The sequence below is a fragment of the Rhipicephalus sanguineus genome, chromosome 4, assembly GCF_013339695.2.
Source record: "Rhipicephalus sanguineus isolate Rsan-2018 chromosome 4, BIME_Rsan_1.4, whole genome shotgun sequence".
Classification (NCBI taxonomy): Eukaryota; Metazoa; Arthropoda; class Arachnida; order Ixodida; family Ixodidae; genus Rhipicephalus; species Rhipicephalus sanguineus.
Genome location: NC_051179.1, coordinates 178,611,416 through 178,628,247, shown reverse-complemented (window position 1 = coordinate 178,628,247; position 16,832 = coordinate 178,611,416). Strand labels below are relative to the sequence as shown.

Here is a 16,832-nt window from a genome sequence, read left to right as displayed (position 1 = left end):
TGCGTCCTCAACATAGTCCAGGCGATCCACAACTGAAAGGCCGGTGCCTTCAATCGCGTTGCAGTGGCAGCGTGCAAGGGCCAAAGCGGCTACGACCTCAGCTGATGTCGGGAGCGGGGCACCATCAGCGCTTGCGGGATCCACCTCGGCAGCGTCTTCATTCGGCTGCTCAGCGGTAGCTTCGGCGACGATCTCTACATCCGTTAGCTCCGCCGTTGTACCAGTGCTGTCGTCACCTCCAACGAAGTCTTCGATGCACATGCTTTGCGGCTCCGCACCAACAAAGCTCTCCAGCTTGCTCCACGTTTCGGTCAGCTCGCTTTCATCTGCGCACGCCAACCCAGCTTCCTCGGATTCTTCCACTGATGCTTCGTCAGTGCGTCCACCGAAGCCCGCATGCCGAAAGCAGTTGGCTATCGTCGACTGCTTGACGTTTTCCCACGACGCCTTGAGCATTTGGATGGCGCCCAAAAGATTGATCTTCAGATCTTGGCCCATCCGGAGTCTTACAAGCAAAATGTCGATCAGCCGACGCTTGTAGATAGATTTAAATGTGCGGATAATGCCCTGGTCCAACGGTTGGAGCTTCGAAGTGGTGTTGGGCGACAGAAATACCACTTCGATGTTGCTCAGCTGGGCATCGGTGTGGTGTGCCGTGCAGTTATCGACGATAAGGCATACCTTCCGTCCCTGACGCACCAGGTGCGAATCCCACGCCTTCAGCCACTTGAGGAAAATATCCCTCGTCATCCACGACTTCTTATTCCAGGCATAAGTCACCGGAATATTGGGGCAGTTCCGCATGCACCTTGGGGTTTTAAATTTGCCAATTACAAGTGGCTGCAGCTTCGTGCTCCCATCCATATTGGCAGCCAATAGGACCGTCACACGGGCCTTGCCTTGCTTGCCCCCGTGGCACTTGTCCCCGCGAGTGTCCAGCGTTTGCCGCGGAAGCATTTGCCAGAACAGGCCCGTCTCGTCAGCATTAAAGATTTGGTTCGGCTCATACTTGGCGAGAACTTTGGGCCACTCATGATCAAGCCACTTCTGAATTTCTTCATCATTGGCGTCCTCACTCTCTCCTGACACAGTCTTCCCCACAACGTTGAAACGAGTCTTAAAACGTTGTAGCCAACCGCTACTCGCACTGAAATTCTTGACGCCGAGAATGAATGCAAAGTTCTTTGCCTTCTGTTGCAACATCGGCCCCGATACAGGAATATTTCGGGCCCTTGCGTCCATGAACCACTTGTGGAGAGACTTCTCAACATCTTCAAAAGCAGCTTTGCGTACACGCCGCGCGCCCGAGTGCTGACTCTTCTTGGCCTTGGCCTTTATGTCGGCTTTGTTTTTGAGCAGAGTACTCAATGTGCTCCTTGGTATGCCTAACCCGTCCGCGACGCTCGACTTCTTCTCACCATTCTCAACGCGCTGGATTGCTTCCAGTTTTGCTGCAAAAGTCAGGGTCGTCCGTTTCTTCGCGTCTGCAGCCATCACTACACACACCACAATGCGTGGCAGGCCTAACACACGAGCACAACGACGACCGATGCGACGGATGCCTGGCGATACTATCAAGGAGGAGCTGGTGCAACAAGTGCAGTGTGTCGTTGCTGCAAGGCTGCGGCGTGCGTATGCCGCTACGTTCAAGTGGCGCACTCGGCGCCATCGATGTGTGCAGCAGTCGTAAACGGCCACCGCGCTACCGCTATTTTCGAGAGTTGCGGGAAAGCTCGCCGCCTGTCAACGGAGCGCGGGCGGTTTGGGGTGGCCGAGTTCGATATATCCATTATACGTCAAACTTTGTTCGAAAAAGAAAATTAAAAATGCATGCGATTTCCCACGTGATATAGGAACCGTTCAATATAGGCAATAATTCGATATGTCCGTGTTCGATATATCGAGGTTTGACTGTATTTACATCATTTGGTACAAACAAAGTGGTGTTGACAACATTTTACACGTTAGCGCTGGCGTCAGTGCCCATGGGAGAGGTCACATGTTTTCCATGCACACCATTTGTGGACGCCAGATGAGTGCGCGCTTTTGCAGACCTGGCCAAGCAACGAAGTGCAAAACATGGCCAAAAAGAAACCAACTGCTTTTGCGCAGCAACCCATACACCTTGTCCGCTGCGTGAAAATGAAACTGTGCTGCTAGGTGTCACGTAGTGACGTGGGTGACGTAACGTGCAGCATTGCCGTGGGCCTGGATAAATTCATATTTCGCTGTTTTTCGTGTGACACTAATGAATTTTGTATCACACTGGCTTTGCGGCACTAAGACATTATTCGGAAAGCACGTTTTGCAAAACGAGTCGATCGAGTACAAAACCGAAACAACATTTGCTGCTTAGCAACAGCCGAGACCGCCAATGATGTGGTGTCATCGCCATCCCAAAATGGTGCCGGAACACATACAGTATAACCTCATTACAACAAAGCTTCATAGCGAAGAGGATTTTGGTCTGTTGTACAGGGGTGCAACAGCCGAAATAGGATTTGGAGCAATTTTTGGAGCAGCAAAATATTGCTTTTGGAGCACAAAAATCCAAATTTGGGGCAGGTTACGAAAAAAAAAAGAAAACCTGAATTTTTTAGCCTGAAATCCCAAATTTGGAGCAGTATAACAAAGAAGGCTTACTTTTAGACAACAAAAATATGTAAAAACCATTCAGTATCAGCTAATTCGTGCACAGCGCACGTGAACACTGTCATCTCAATAAAAGCAGTGTGTTGAGCCACCCCACAGTGCAAACAATGACCAAGTCAGTGCGAACAATGACTAAGTCCATATTAGCATTTGCAGGACCTGTCAAATAAATCGACAGGCACTGGAAATGCTAATGTGGACCTGCGAACCTGGCAACTTGGAAATTTGGGAGGTTCGTAAAGCAGGACCAAGCGAGGGTAGCGAAAAAAGAAAACTGGCATACGCTTTTGTCTCGTTTCTCAAGGCCGCAGAAACGCCGTACACAGCAGCTCCAAATGATTTCCAATAATTTTTTAGACGTCAGCGATCATACTAGTACTCGTAATTACATGGTGTGTGCACGAATGAGTAATTAAGGAACAAAATGTGCTGTGTCGCTGACAGCTAGTACTAGTAGCCCCTTCTAAATCTCAGTATGCTTTTCCACAGGACACCAGTGTACTGCGGCAAAAGTGGCTTAAAAAGCATTCTGCACGCAATAAAACAAGCATCAGGAAATTTGAGAACTACTGTCCTTTTCTACTGCGATAGCAACTATATGGACACTCTCAATGAGTTTTTGCCGTCATCTCCCGTATTAAGTCCAAAATGATAATATACCCCTGTGCATAGTATGTTCTACCGTGGGTAAAAGCGCGTGAGTGCGGGCGACGAACGCGGCTGAAGCAGATATCAAACGAGCCAGCCCATCTCCCATCACTAGGGGGGCGCATGCGATAACACTACTCCGCTCGGGAAGCCTGCAATCAAAGCAAAGAGGAAACGCCCCGACCGTCTTGAACGAGCATGAAAAGATGCGAGGGGGGGGGGGGGGGGCTGTCGTTCGAGCAGCAACATTGAACTTTGATTCTAAGGGTGTGGTCGCTGGCGCGCGCGCTATCTTGGCAGCCATTAGCGGGCGGCTCGTATATCCTGCTACGTGCTGCGCTCTCAATGCGAAGACACTGTGCAGAAAGAGCATCTTTCCCTGGAGCGGCCGTATTCTCTTACAACAAGGTTTTGCAGAGTTAAGGCTGTTTGACCTGCCGCGATTGCAGCGAAGAAAATCGCTCGGTTCGTTCTATTCACTTTGTTCGCAACCGCCGCTAATGGCAGTTTCGTTTCACATGGACTATGAATGGTCTGCGATTTTCGCTCTGCGACTGGTGCGCGCGCAATGTTGCTTGCTGCCATTGTTTGTGGCAAACTCTGCATAATTTTCGAATGTAATGTAACAATCTGTGCATTATGATATTCTTAACTTTTCATCACCGGTAGCGAGGAGCACGCGTGTCTTGTCATTTAAAAACACTTTCCAATCTAAATTCACTTGAGAATACGCAACAACAGCCATAACCAAAGCAAATTCGCTGCTGCAGTTTCGACGGCTTGGCCGGGTCGGCGCAATTTCGATGGGTCTCAAATGAAAAATCGCTCCACCGCTGCGAAAAGAGTGAAAAATTTCCAACATGTTGGTCGCTCGCCGCTGACCGCTGCGGCAAGAGCGATCGGCCGTGTTTTCGCTGCGAGCGAATTCGCAGCCTGAAAATCGCTCTGTTTTGTGTCATGTGAAACGGCCTTTACGCGAGATCGGATACAAAAGAGTTTGCTGCCAGCCTCGCTTCGTATAACTTACAATTTGTTGCCATTGCATTCACTGCTTCGTCCTTGCGGTGAAACTGACTTTTTTCTTTTCTTTCGCGGTGGGGTTAGGGTTAGGGTACGCACGTCTGTATTGGATGACGATGCCCACACCGCAGATGAACAACGCGGCCTCCATTTCTCACTCAAATTTGTACAACTGAGAAAATTTTAAGCTGGTCGGGCATTTTGGCACAGTGTGGTGCAATTTTAAGGGGGGACATGGCACTTGAAAAAAAGTTTTTTATTTCTTGATCGATTTTGATGAAACTTCCTGAGTTTATGTATATTTGTGTGTTAATTTTAAATGTGTAATTGCTTTTCTAGTATGATGTGTAGTTTTTAAAATACAAAATATTTCATGTGTCTTTTGGGGAGCAAGATTTTTTCTAAACTGAGTTAGTTACAAAGTAAATCAGCATATCATGATAATCTGGAATCAGAACTGTGTGCAGTGCAACAAAAATGGATGTTCTAATGCCATTAGAACAAAAGTTATGGTTTGTTCAACATTCACAAGTGAAATTCCAGCTTAAAATTGACTCTTCGCAAATCTACAACATACCATAACTTTTGTTCAAATGGGCTTAGAACATCCATTTTTGTTGCACTGCACACAGTTCCGACTGCAGATTATTGTGATATGCTGATTTACTTTGTATTGCACTCAGTTTAGAAATAATCTTGCTCCCCAATAGGCACATAAAATATTTCGTACTTTAAAAACTACACATTATACTAGAAAAGTAATTGGATATTTGATCAGCACACAAATATAGATAAAGTTGTCAAGTTTCATCAAAATCTATCGAGAAATAAAGAAAAATTTTTAAGAGCAGTGTCCCCCCTTAACAAATTTCACAGTTTCGGCTCGGCTTGGCGCAAAAATAAGGAATTGTATCAAATTGGCGCAATTGGCGCAGCTGTTGCATCCCTGGTTGTAAAGAGAATATGTAAAATCTAAGTACTGTTACAACAGACCTTTATGTAAACACTGAGTGGGTATGTTATAACTGGTGAGAATTACATCACAAACACGGTCAAAGAATGCATTTATTCTTAAGTGGGGATACGGCTTTTGTTTTGCCAAAAATAACAAAAGAAATTACTTTTTTTGAAAACCACATTTGCAGTTTCTGTAGCTCTTTTCTTCCGATTCCAAAATATCTTCACTGAAAACTATGTAGAAGTGTGGTAAAAAATTTGTGCCTGCCGAGGTGATGAAAAATATGGCAAAAATTGCAAAAAAAAAACTGCGTTTAAAAACAATTATAGCTCCGCAATGGCGCAACCGGGCGCCGCCATTTAGGCTCGTCAGAAAAAGCGTTTCTCCATCTTCACATTTCCCACTTCAGCTAGGTCCTCCATTCAGAAACCCCGGATGGTCGAAATTTCCGGAGCCCTCCACTATGGCGTTTCTCATAATCATATCGTGGTTTTGGGATGTTAAACCCCACAAATTATTATTAATTAATATGCAACACAGTGGTGATACGCAGGCAGCATGTCACCTTCTCCTCGCAGCGTCAACACGTCTGATGCGACCATTCGCACATTCTTTCTGGTAACAAAAAAAAAAAGAATAATGGCCAATATGACGGCTAATTTGCGCATCACCCTGTGTTGTTTCCTCATTTTTTCTGGTCCGTGTCTACCTGCAGCGCATAACAAGCATGAAGACGTACCAACTAGCCCCTATGGCCGCCTTATTAACAATGTGACGGAATTCGCTATGTGTTCTGGCTGGAAAACATGATCATTGAAGTTTTCAAACTGAGTTTTTGAAGTAGGCGCTGCAGGCAAGAATTCCTCCGCCAGCAGTGCAAGTGCGCTAATTGCCGGAGCAACCTCCAATCGCATGTTCGCATACATTGCAAATTACGTCAGACCGTCGTTTATTATTTTTTTTCTTTTCCCAGAAAGGATGGGTAAATCATGACGTGCTGACGTTGCAAGAAGCACGCGACATGCTGCCCGCGTGTCACAGCTGTGTTGCAGTGAAGCACACGTCTTTTCCACAGGTGCACATTTCAGCTAACCACGACACCACTATTTATTTTTCTTTTTTTTTTTTTTTTGAGCTAGCAGCAGCGAGGCCGGGGTGCTTAACTGTCACTCATTAGTATTGCTACATTGCATTGCCTTGTAGCTCCTAAGGGAAATCGGGATCGGGAATCGGCACATGGCACCCAAAGTTTTCGAATAAACCGGGCTGGTGCTGACTGCTACTTCAATTTATTCACTCAAATTTACATTGCAATATATGGGACCACAGAAATCCTTCTAATTAAGGGGGATTTCGAAATAACCGAGTTTGAATTAAAGGGGTTTTGCTGGACATATACACACCATATTTGCAATACGAATCTCGAAGGCTATGCTTTTGTTTGCGACAAACGAAAGTACATCATGCTTGTCACTTGCGCCACTTGTGCGGCTAATATTATGGTCAAACCAGGGCAAGTTGCGTGGAAAGTCAACATGGCCGCTCTCTTCCGTGGTCGCTTGGCCGGCTCGGGGCGCACTTCGCGACGTATCATACGGGAACGGTCCCGCAGTTGCGACGTAACAACAGGGTTCCCAATACATTGGATCCTATGGGAGCTACGCCGGGACCGGCGGAAAACGATGTAACAGCTGGGAAAACACAGCAGTGAACGCAACAGACGAGCTCTACTCTATTTTTTTAAAGCTGTTTGAAGATTTTGATGGCCACCGCGGCAGCCTACCTCTAGGGTGGTGTGTGGTTGACAGAGAGCTGAGGCAATGGCTGAGGTGGGCGATCGAGCGATTCGGAGAAGGGGGGAAATTGGGCACCGCGGAGAAGCCACCGTCTGCCCCCTAGCGCTTCACAAGTACACGAGAGGGGCCTTTTTGCTCACCTGAATGAGAGTTTTCTGGCAACAGAATGTATCAGGCGACCGCAGTTTGCGACAGTGCTGATTTTTGTTGCCGAATAGTTGTATTTTCTGGGAACGAATTAACCGGAACGTATTAACCTATAGCTCTATTGGATGAACAAAAGCAGGGGAATTTAAGCGCTTGTGTTTCTTTGCTAGACACAACCTTAAGGAGAACCAACAGGTAATCAAGCCAAGGAAAGTATAGGGGACGTTAGTTGTAGTAATTATGATATAAATGCGAAGAAATTAAAGTGGACGACAAGACAACTTGCCGCAGGCAGGGACCGAACCTGCAAGCTTCGAATAATGCGTCCGATGCTGTTTTCGCGATTGCAAACGTAGGAGTCGGGAAATCGTGCTAAACGAGAATGTATCAACGAGGCTCTGCTGTAGTGCATGGGCCTCATAGCACTTTTGGTGGTGATTGGCCAAGGATGACAGATTAATTAGAACAGTGCAGCACGAAGACAACATGACACACATGAAACTATAACACAAAGGCCTGTATACATAACCTTGCCACTACGTATCAGAGTCAAATTAAAAGTAACTCACCTCCACGACCTCCCCTTTCTTCAGGGCTTGTTGTACTTCACACAATGGCATGTATGCCTCATACTGCATGGAGAGCAAATAAAAACAAGTCATGGCGTCAACCATGCTATATATGCATACACGCACAGTGAACGTAAGAATGCACCAGCACTGTAATAAAAAAAAACAAGGATCGATTCACTGCTTGACGATAATGTACAAAAAGAAACAGAGAAGCTTTGAAAGATGACACAGATGCAAACAAAACACGTGCTTCACTACAACATGACGGTACCAGATCCTGCATTCTTGACTTGGTTCCGTAGCAAGGTTTCTTAAACTCAGTTACGTGAGCAATCAAAATAAGTCCAGCCACATACTGCTTCCCCGTTTACTTTCACAATTTACTAGGGCTGTGGAAATGTTCAAAATTTCAAATGTGGATATTTTCTTTATTCTGCATGTCTTCTCCTCTGCAGGCATGCCGCCAACGATACCTTTTTTTTTTTTGCACTAGCAGCAACAAAGTTCACCTGTCAATCATCAACATCACTACGTGGCATAGCCTTATGGCTGTAAAGGGCCATCATTTCACCCGGTATGCAGCGAAATGGGAATCGGGGATTGCCGCATAGCACCCAAAACCCAAAACTTTTGAATTACTTGGGCTGGTGCAAGCCGCCGCTTCAAATCAAATTATTCAGCCAAACTTGAATTTAGAGGTGCCTGCAGAAGCTCTTTGAACTAAGTGGAACCTTGATGTAGCCGAGTTTGAATTACTGATGTTCTTAGCTTACTAATGCACGCCTGCCCTTAATTGACACAGCCTCATTTACACTGGCAGGCAAAATCTTGGCATTCCGCTTCTAAAGACCAGAACTTGGCCTCGCTGAGGGTGCAGAATGCATGAAAAAATGTCAATGCATTATCTAAAAATTTACAGCAAGTGAAGCAGCACTCACTTTGGCGGCACGGTCCTTGGGCTTCTGTCGTTGCGATGAAAAGGATGGAGATGCCAGGTGGGTCTCTGCAAAACAACCAGATGCCACACGAGGTAAGCACTTTTTTTTTTCTCACAGCCATGTCTTGCTTCTACTGCAGCAAAGGAAAACTATCAATAACGCCTAAATGATTCACCTCGAAAGGGCATTTTTCTTTGTTTATTCACTCATGATTACATTAACTGCCGTGTAGTTGGCATTACGTGAAACCCAAGAGGGCTAGAAAACAGGCTGACCATTCGTTCCCTCCTTAAAATGGCATGGGCGAGGTGAACTTTTACATTTCAAGGGAACTCTTGACCAGACTTTCACACACAAGGTTTTTTTTTTTTAAATACAGTTGAACCCCTTTTATAAGAGACACCGATGTGAGAGACAAATGGGCATAAGAGCTACAGTGTGCCTACATAGAAACGGGCTGATCAGAACATAGTACCTTGCTCACAAGGGACGCCCAAGAGCAGCTCGCCAGTGCATGTCTCTTAGAAACAGATCACATATCAGTTCAGAACTTATACTCAACATTTCATTTCACACATTTACAATGCTTTCAAGAAATCTGCACATAACATTCAAACTCAATTTTAATATCAAACACATCAGACGTTACCTACTGAACATAATATTAATAGTAAATAATATTAATAATAGTAATAGCAACAATAATAATTGTTATGGTTTTACGTCCTCAACAATGATTTGACTGAGGGACACTGCAGTGGAGGGCTCTGGACATTTTCACCACCTGGTATTCTCTAACGGGCAACTAAATCTAAGCACACAAGCCTCTAGCATTTCGCCTCCATCAAAATGCGGCCACCGCATAACCACTAGACCACCGTGGAGGGTGAATGACAACGTGCAGATGTGACGTGCAGGTAACTAGTTTTTCACATAATACTATTGTTGGTGGAATAAATTGACTTCATAATTTTATCTTTCGCGACATGTGGCACGTGCACTGTCAAACTTGTAGTGAGAGATACAAAGCGAGGCAAGTTCAACTCGTAGTCCGCACTACATGCTTTAGAACCTGGTCGCTCCGGATGGCAGCCTGTTTTACTTTTTGCTGCACATTTCCAACTAGCCCAAGAAGCGGCATTTTTTAGATGTTTTCTCCATTGAGCAGTTACTAAAAGTGGCTATGTATGCAAGCGTAGCACATCTCTCTGGCCTAATTCATGGCACAAACATTCTGTGAGGCGACAATGCGGCCTTGGCCGAGCATTCCCAAACAATGACTTCCACTATGTCAGACAAGGCACAATTACAGTCACTTTTGTTTCTCCCAGGAAAAAATCTTATCTATATTTAAATTGAAATGACACGGCCTCGTGACACTGCCGCGCTCCCATTGCAGCAGAGGGCAGCACCTACCAGAGCTTCGCCTGCTGGAGGGGAAGGAGCCCTCCGAAAGCGTCGCGGCACTCGATGGACTGCAGGGACTCCGGCGGAGGTGGGAAGAAGCCAGAGGGCTCGAGCCACTTTCCGACCTGCAACAGCACCAAACCACATCAAATGAACTCGAGGGACGTTTCCTCGTTTTGTAGTGCACATATGCAGCCACACGCCGTGGTATTACTGCTTTCAAATCATTTGCACCATAAATTAAACAACACACCATGTATCAAGGCCACAACATGTCACCCTCCTTCTCAGCACTGCCTTTCCACAACTTGTCGAACGTGCAGTCGCCGCCGGAAATGGCAACATGCTCGATGGGCTAAGCTGCACTTCCCCCTGCATGGCCTCCGCAATCAGCTCTGTCACGCCGTTGCACTGCCGAAGCGAAGTAGATCGCAGAGGCCACGCAGAAAGAAGCGCACGATTACAGTCAGTTTCGCTAGGTGCTGCGATGATACTAATCAGTCACATTTTATTCTCCGGGGTCAGGCGAAAACCCGACGCTCGCAGCACCAATTAGCTAAGGTAGAGTGTACTAGAATAATGCGCTAGCTGAAGCGACTCCGCTCACCAGTAGCCTTACATGATGTCACACCTTTACATGTCATCAATCACTAGGTTTGCAGCCCACAATGTAGCTACCAATGTTTTCAGAACCAACACAGTTTCGCAGCTCCGCCCGCGTGCCGGCACAGGCGGCTGACGCGTGAACTTACGGCGCTGCTGCTCCATTTTGCTTCACTTGCCGTGGCCCCCGGGATTGGATATGGCAACGCACCGTTGCTCTCAATGGCATGTTGCCGAAGCTAATCGCGGAGGCGACTCACCTGCCGCAGCGATCTCAGATGTATGAGGAGTAGCCGCTTGCGACGCATTGCGCGTTTCTCTGTGCTCGCTTTCTCCGTACTCCGTGCGTGACTGCTTGCGAACGGTGATCGCTTGGGAAGCAGTTCTTTCGATTTAGCATGCGTGAAAGGGACAAAGCTGCAGAATGTCATGTTGATGCACGTGTTGCACGAGCGGCTCGGAAACGAACATTGGTCATCACTTCTCCGAATCAGGGCAGGGCACTTCTCCGAATCAGGGCACTTCTCCGAATCAGGGCTTACAAGAAATATCTTCTGAACGCCAATCCCACCAGAATCGTGAAGACTAACTTCGCTACAAGTCACCTAACCGAGGTCGGAGAATAAAATCAGGTACCTTGATCCACCATAGTTCGCATTGTACACCTTTCTCAAGAAATCAGAATTAATTCGCCCGAAAATTAACAATGGTCCTCTGTTTTACGACTTGCTTAGTATGACAAATCTAAGTACATGAGCCAGTGTCATTCTCGCCTCCAAAGAAAAAATACGACCACCATAGTCGTGATCGTTCCCGCACACTTCGGGTAAGCAGCCGAGCACCGTAACCACTGTTCCACCGTGGCAGCTAAACACAGGTTGACAGCAATAGAATATTCGTGCGAGAGGACAGCTAGACGTGTGAGATTGTACCATTATTATAGGTCACGTTTGATTATCTCTTAATGTTCCTGGAGCTTAGCTTGTGAAATAATCGCTTTTTAAAACAGTCGAGGTTATTTAAAAAGTTTAAATCTCAGAATCTTGGCTGTCACAGCCGCCAAAAGCTGCAGCGACGATAAGTCACATGGGTGTTGTAGCAGACGACGCGTGAGGCATGATGCAAGATGGAACTGCAGTGCCGCTAGTTCTTGCGTAGGCCGTCGCGTCCACTTCGGAGAGCAAGCGTCTATGGGGAGCTGCGAAACTGACCTGGTTCTAGAAACGTTGGTAGCTACAGCAATTCATGACGCCTGAGAAAAGAAACCTCAAGATAAACAATGTGGTACAACTCACATCAACACAGAGCACATTGTAACACAGCCAGATGACACTTGCTGTCTATTGGAGGTCCCTAAATCTGGCAGCAAATTGTGATAGTGTATTGTTACTGTTACCGCTTTTTTTTATACAAAACAAATTATAAAGTGTTTCAACTATTACAAACAGCATTTCTTCACAATTAGGTTGGAAAAATGGCCAGTGACGTACACTGAACATATCCAATCAGACCGGTTGCCAGTGCTATGAATATTGGAATAATGCTACTTATAATGGAAGTGGGCGGTTGAAAAGTCGCTTGACCGAGCCGCTCCAATTTGTAGCGATTTGCAGGTTTAAAGTCTTGTAATAAATTACACACTTCATGCAGAGAGCTTCAATCAGTCTGCAAATGATCCCAAGGACTTGCTCTACCAGCCTAATGCATTTGTACAAATTCGTCAAAACTGTTTCAGGGTCACCAGCCACACTACACAACTTTTGAAAAAGATAAATAAAAAAAGAGATTTAATTTTTTTCTGCATTTTGAAGGACCCTGTTTATTCAAGAATATTTACCAGAAAGAATCATGTTTCTCTTAAGGGGGGAAGAGGCACTTTGACATGAAGCATCTTTTTATTTAAGTTAGGATAATGAAAACTTCGGTGATCATGTATTTACATGTGTAAATATCAAATATGAACTCAGTTTTTATGCAGCCCTTACGACAATTTTTTTAATTAATCATTCATTAAAATTTCGTTTAATCAATTTTTTAATAAATTGGCTACTTGGATCCTGCTGAATTAAATGTCATTGCATTCTACAGTTATCAAAGAGTGCAAAAAGCAAATTTCGTGGTTCTAGCTTTCCTACAACAAAAGTTATGAAGCTTCAAAATCCGCCATTCGATTACCGAGAAAATGTATTTTTGTTATTTTCTTTCTTGTAAAAACTTACGCTTTTCTATAGTAACATATGACACTTTGTTGCACTCACTAAACATCCAGCTTTTCAGTAATACAAAAATGATCAAAATCGAGTGTACCAAAGCTGAGAAACGCTCGCTAAAAGAATGAAAGGTGGCCAAAAAATTGAAACTGAGAAAAAAGCAAAAAACAAAACTCTGTATCTTCAAGAAGCGCTACACAAGTAAAAATGCTTTACTTTGCAAATAAATGCCTTAGAAGACACCAGGAGAGTAGCCTATCACATTTTCCAATCGAAACGGCCCCAGTGCATGTCATTTCAAGCAGTTTGTTGATTGCGGAGAAGTCGACGATGCCGTAGTTAGCCGCCGACGTGTCAGAGCCCTCGCACGCTGTTGCGAGCGTGCGCAGCTTGCGCTGGCTAGCGGAAGTTGCCGATAAGCCGGAGATCTTATCTTCAGTCTTTTTTTTCTGCTGTTGCGCACGATCGGTGCTAGTCAAGAACGTCGTGTCGATCCTTCTACCACGCTTCCTATCACTGACGTCGTCGAGGCGGCCGCCGACACAGGTGAAGTCGGCATTTCGACCGATGAATCGCGTTCCGCCACCACGCCGTCCTCCGCTGGATGCGCTTCTGATGCACCCGAGCCGTGATCTCGCTTCTTGTTTTTTTCGAATTTATGAGCGCTGCGCAACTTTCGATACGGCTTCGCCACGATCAAAGTTCCAAAACGCGGCCGAGAGCGTAGGCCTAATTCACCCGGCGGCTGCGGCGCACTTCGTCTAGCTCACTTGGCGCCGTGCCAGTAAGCCGCCGCAACGTGCAGTCTGTTGAGGATGATAAAAACGCCTGCTCCAGTTTCTTGCCAGCTTGCGCGGGTTGGAACTTTACGGACGTAAATCGACGAGAACAACACAGTTATACCGGTTATACTACGGCGACATCAACTTGCCGCTTTGCGTGTACTGTAGCAGACAGCGCGGGAGGCCCGACGAATCGTAAGGTGTTATTTAGTCACGTGGGCTCACTGTGCCAATAGGCTCACGCAGAGGGACCTTTTTTTGGCGCGGATTTTCTACGTGAATTCTGCGTGGACGGAAACAAGGGCGGCGGGATATTCAAGAAAAAGCGCGGCTCTTTCGAATGCGACCAAGATGGCTGCCGTAGGTAACGTAGAACGGCAACAGCGCGGCGCTGAATAAGCCCGTTTTTTACGCGTTCATCGCTAAAAATTTAGCTCGCTGACGGCACATAAAATGCTGTCACGGCTAAAATACTGATCTAATACGCATGAAACTTGGCGAGGTTATGCATCAGTAGCGGCAGAATCCAAATAAAACATTTTCAAAAATTCGATTTTTTTTCTGATTTTCGGTCTCAAAGACCCGCTTCCCCCCTTAACCCATTTGTGAGGATCCGAGGTGCGCCCGAAGCCTCTGCGCGGGCATTTCGCCGTTCTACTAATCCCTTTCCTCTCCCGTTCTCCCGCGACGACAAGTGGCACCATCTTGCGCTAAGCGCTGGCTCTCACGGTGGCGCTGCCCGCGGTCTCAGAGCCACGAGATTCGGCGTGACTGAGACATGTGCGCGGCGGGACGAAGTCTCTCTCTCCTCGGATGTCGCTAGGTAAGCACGTGTTTCCTTCTGGTCCGACGTCCCCTTTGGGAATCACCAGTGTGGTCGTACTGCCTGGGTGCCTCGGCATCCTCGGCGGGCGTGTTTACCTTTGTGTTATCTCCGGTTCCGTACTTTAAGCCTAAGAGCGACGCCTAGTGCTCGTGCGTGGTCGTACTACGCCGAGCCGCACTTGCCGGAGGCCCACGCATACGGAGATTTGCCCCAGCTCTCGCGACCAGGCCCAGTGGTCATCGCGAGAGTGCGCAGCACAGCCGCGAGGGACCTTTTCCCGAGCGGCAAGTCAAAGCTCGCCATTGCCAGCTGTGACGTGCTCGCGGTTCCCCCCTGGTGTACTGTCTGCACGGGAAGCCCTTTGCTTCCCCGTGTCCTGGAAGTGGACGTTGTGCTGTGTGTTGAGGTGCTGCCAAAGGCAAATAAAGTGTTTGTGTGTGTTGTTATATCGAACACTGTGTTTTTGCCAAGTGGCGCTCAACGCCTTTGCTAGTTGAGCACGCGTGGAGCAGTGCGCTACACGTGAGCAGGCGAGGGTGGACGCGGCTCTGTGGCTCGCTAAGCCTGAACCCGCGGTGGTCTTCGACTCTGGTGAGTATCGATGCTACCACACATTCAATAACTACGAGGATCTTTCAAGCCCCTCCTATGCCTCTTAAACTGAAAGCTTCCGATTCAACATTTTATGTGAACTCATCAGAAATGATGCTATATAAGAATATGTCACTGCACTTGCTGACATTCTTGAAATCAACACAAATTACACTAGAGCACTGTGGAGCACTCCAGGATTAGGCTGATCTGAAAAATGTATAGTTAAGCTTACTAATTGGCATATTTGAGTTTTTCAGTGCTGTAAACTAAGTTAAATGATGCAAACAGAGACATACTTGACACTTTTGAGCATTTAGGCATGAAAATTGGCTACCAGACTGTGTTCTCCTAAACTAACATGGAGGCTGCATGTTGTAGTGTATGGCAGTACCACTAGATGGCAGCACATCATCTATGCAGTGTACAACAGTACTGCTGGATGGCAGCACATCATTCACTGTTGTATATAAAAGCTGCAAATAAACGCGAGGGCACTGGTCCTTCCGGAGCCTCTGCTGTCGTGTCGCACTCACTCGCCCGATACACTCGACATGGTGTCAGAAGTGGGCAGGATCTGATCCGCTGATCCCGTGCTTCCATCCTTGTGACATGGCCCCGCGGCCGTCACTCCGCCATGACTACTGTTGTTGAGGGCTCAGCCGGGACATCTACTTTGTCAGCTGCTCCATTTCTACAAGGCATTGCCCAGCTGCGTCCGCTGTCGGCGTTTGACTTCGACAACTCGAGCGGCTGGCCTACATGGCTGCTGCAATTTGGGGACTACTTGCTCGCCACCGGACTTTACGCCGCTCCGGCAGAGGTCCAAGTGTGTTCTATGCTGTGTTGTATGGACCCGCAATCCAGGGTTGTCCTTGCGTCGACCACACTAGAGAGGCGGACCTGAAGGTCATTGCCGCCGTGAAGAAGGCATTCACCGATCACTTCGTTCATGCGCTGAATGAGCTGTATGAGTCAGCGCGCTTCCACCACCGTACCCAGCAACCAGGTGAAACGGCAGATGCATTTTTTACTGAGCTCCGGACGATGGTCAAGTTCTGCAACTACCCGCTCCCCAACGTCAAAGTGCGGCTTGTCGGAGACCGTTTTTTCGTGGGTTTGCTTGACCGCAAGCTTTAGGACCAGCTCTGTCGGAACCCGAAAATGATGTTGCATGAAACACTCACGTACACTCGCCAACACGAGGACGTCGATAACGAGCGCCGGGCTTGTGACTTGGCAGATACATCGTCGTTCGCCGTTGACACCACACACCTTCGCAAGGGAAAGCCAGCGCCAGCTGATTATAGGACAACGCAGCAGCTGTGCCCATTCTGCGGGTGGGCATCACACCCTCGTGCCGACTGTCCAGCTCGCAGAGCGTCCCGCAACTTTTGCCACAAGAGTGGCCACTTCGAGATCGTGTGCCGCAAGAAGAAGCACATAAACAGGAAAAACACAAACAAGCCTTTGGCCAGCTCCATCAAGCTGCATGCAGTTACGAGAGAGTACCCGAACCCGAAGTTCGTTGAGGTGCTCATCAATGGGTGCCCACATTCCTTCAAGTTGCACTTCGGAGCCAAAGTTTCAGTTGTACCCAGTAGGTTTCCTGGCGTCCCCTTGAAGCTTCAAGACCCCAAGAGCGAGTTGAAAGGCCCTGGCAATAACATCCTGCCGGTCCA

The 16,832-nt window shown here is 47.2% G+C and overlaps 1 protein-coding gene across 1 annotated transcript in view; it reads right to left on the bottom strand.

Moving 5' to 3' along the window:
* Positions 1-16,832, bottom strand: part of LOC119390932 (DIS3-like exonuclease 2) — a 167,603-nt gene that overhangs the window by 134,691 nt on the left and 16,080 nt on the right. Inside the window, 3 exon segments of the mRNA XM_037658648.2 lie at positions 7,791-7,853; positions 8,732-8,796; positions 10,148-10,263. Of these exon segments, the coding sequence (XP_037514576.1) occupies positions 7,791-7,853; positions 8,732-8,796; positions 10,148-10,263 (244 nt within the window).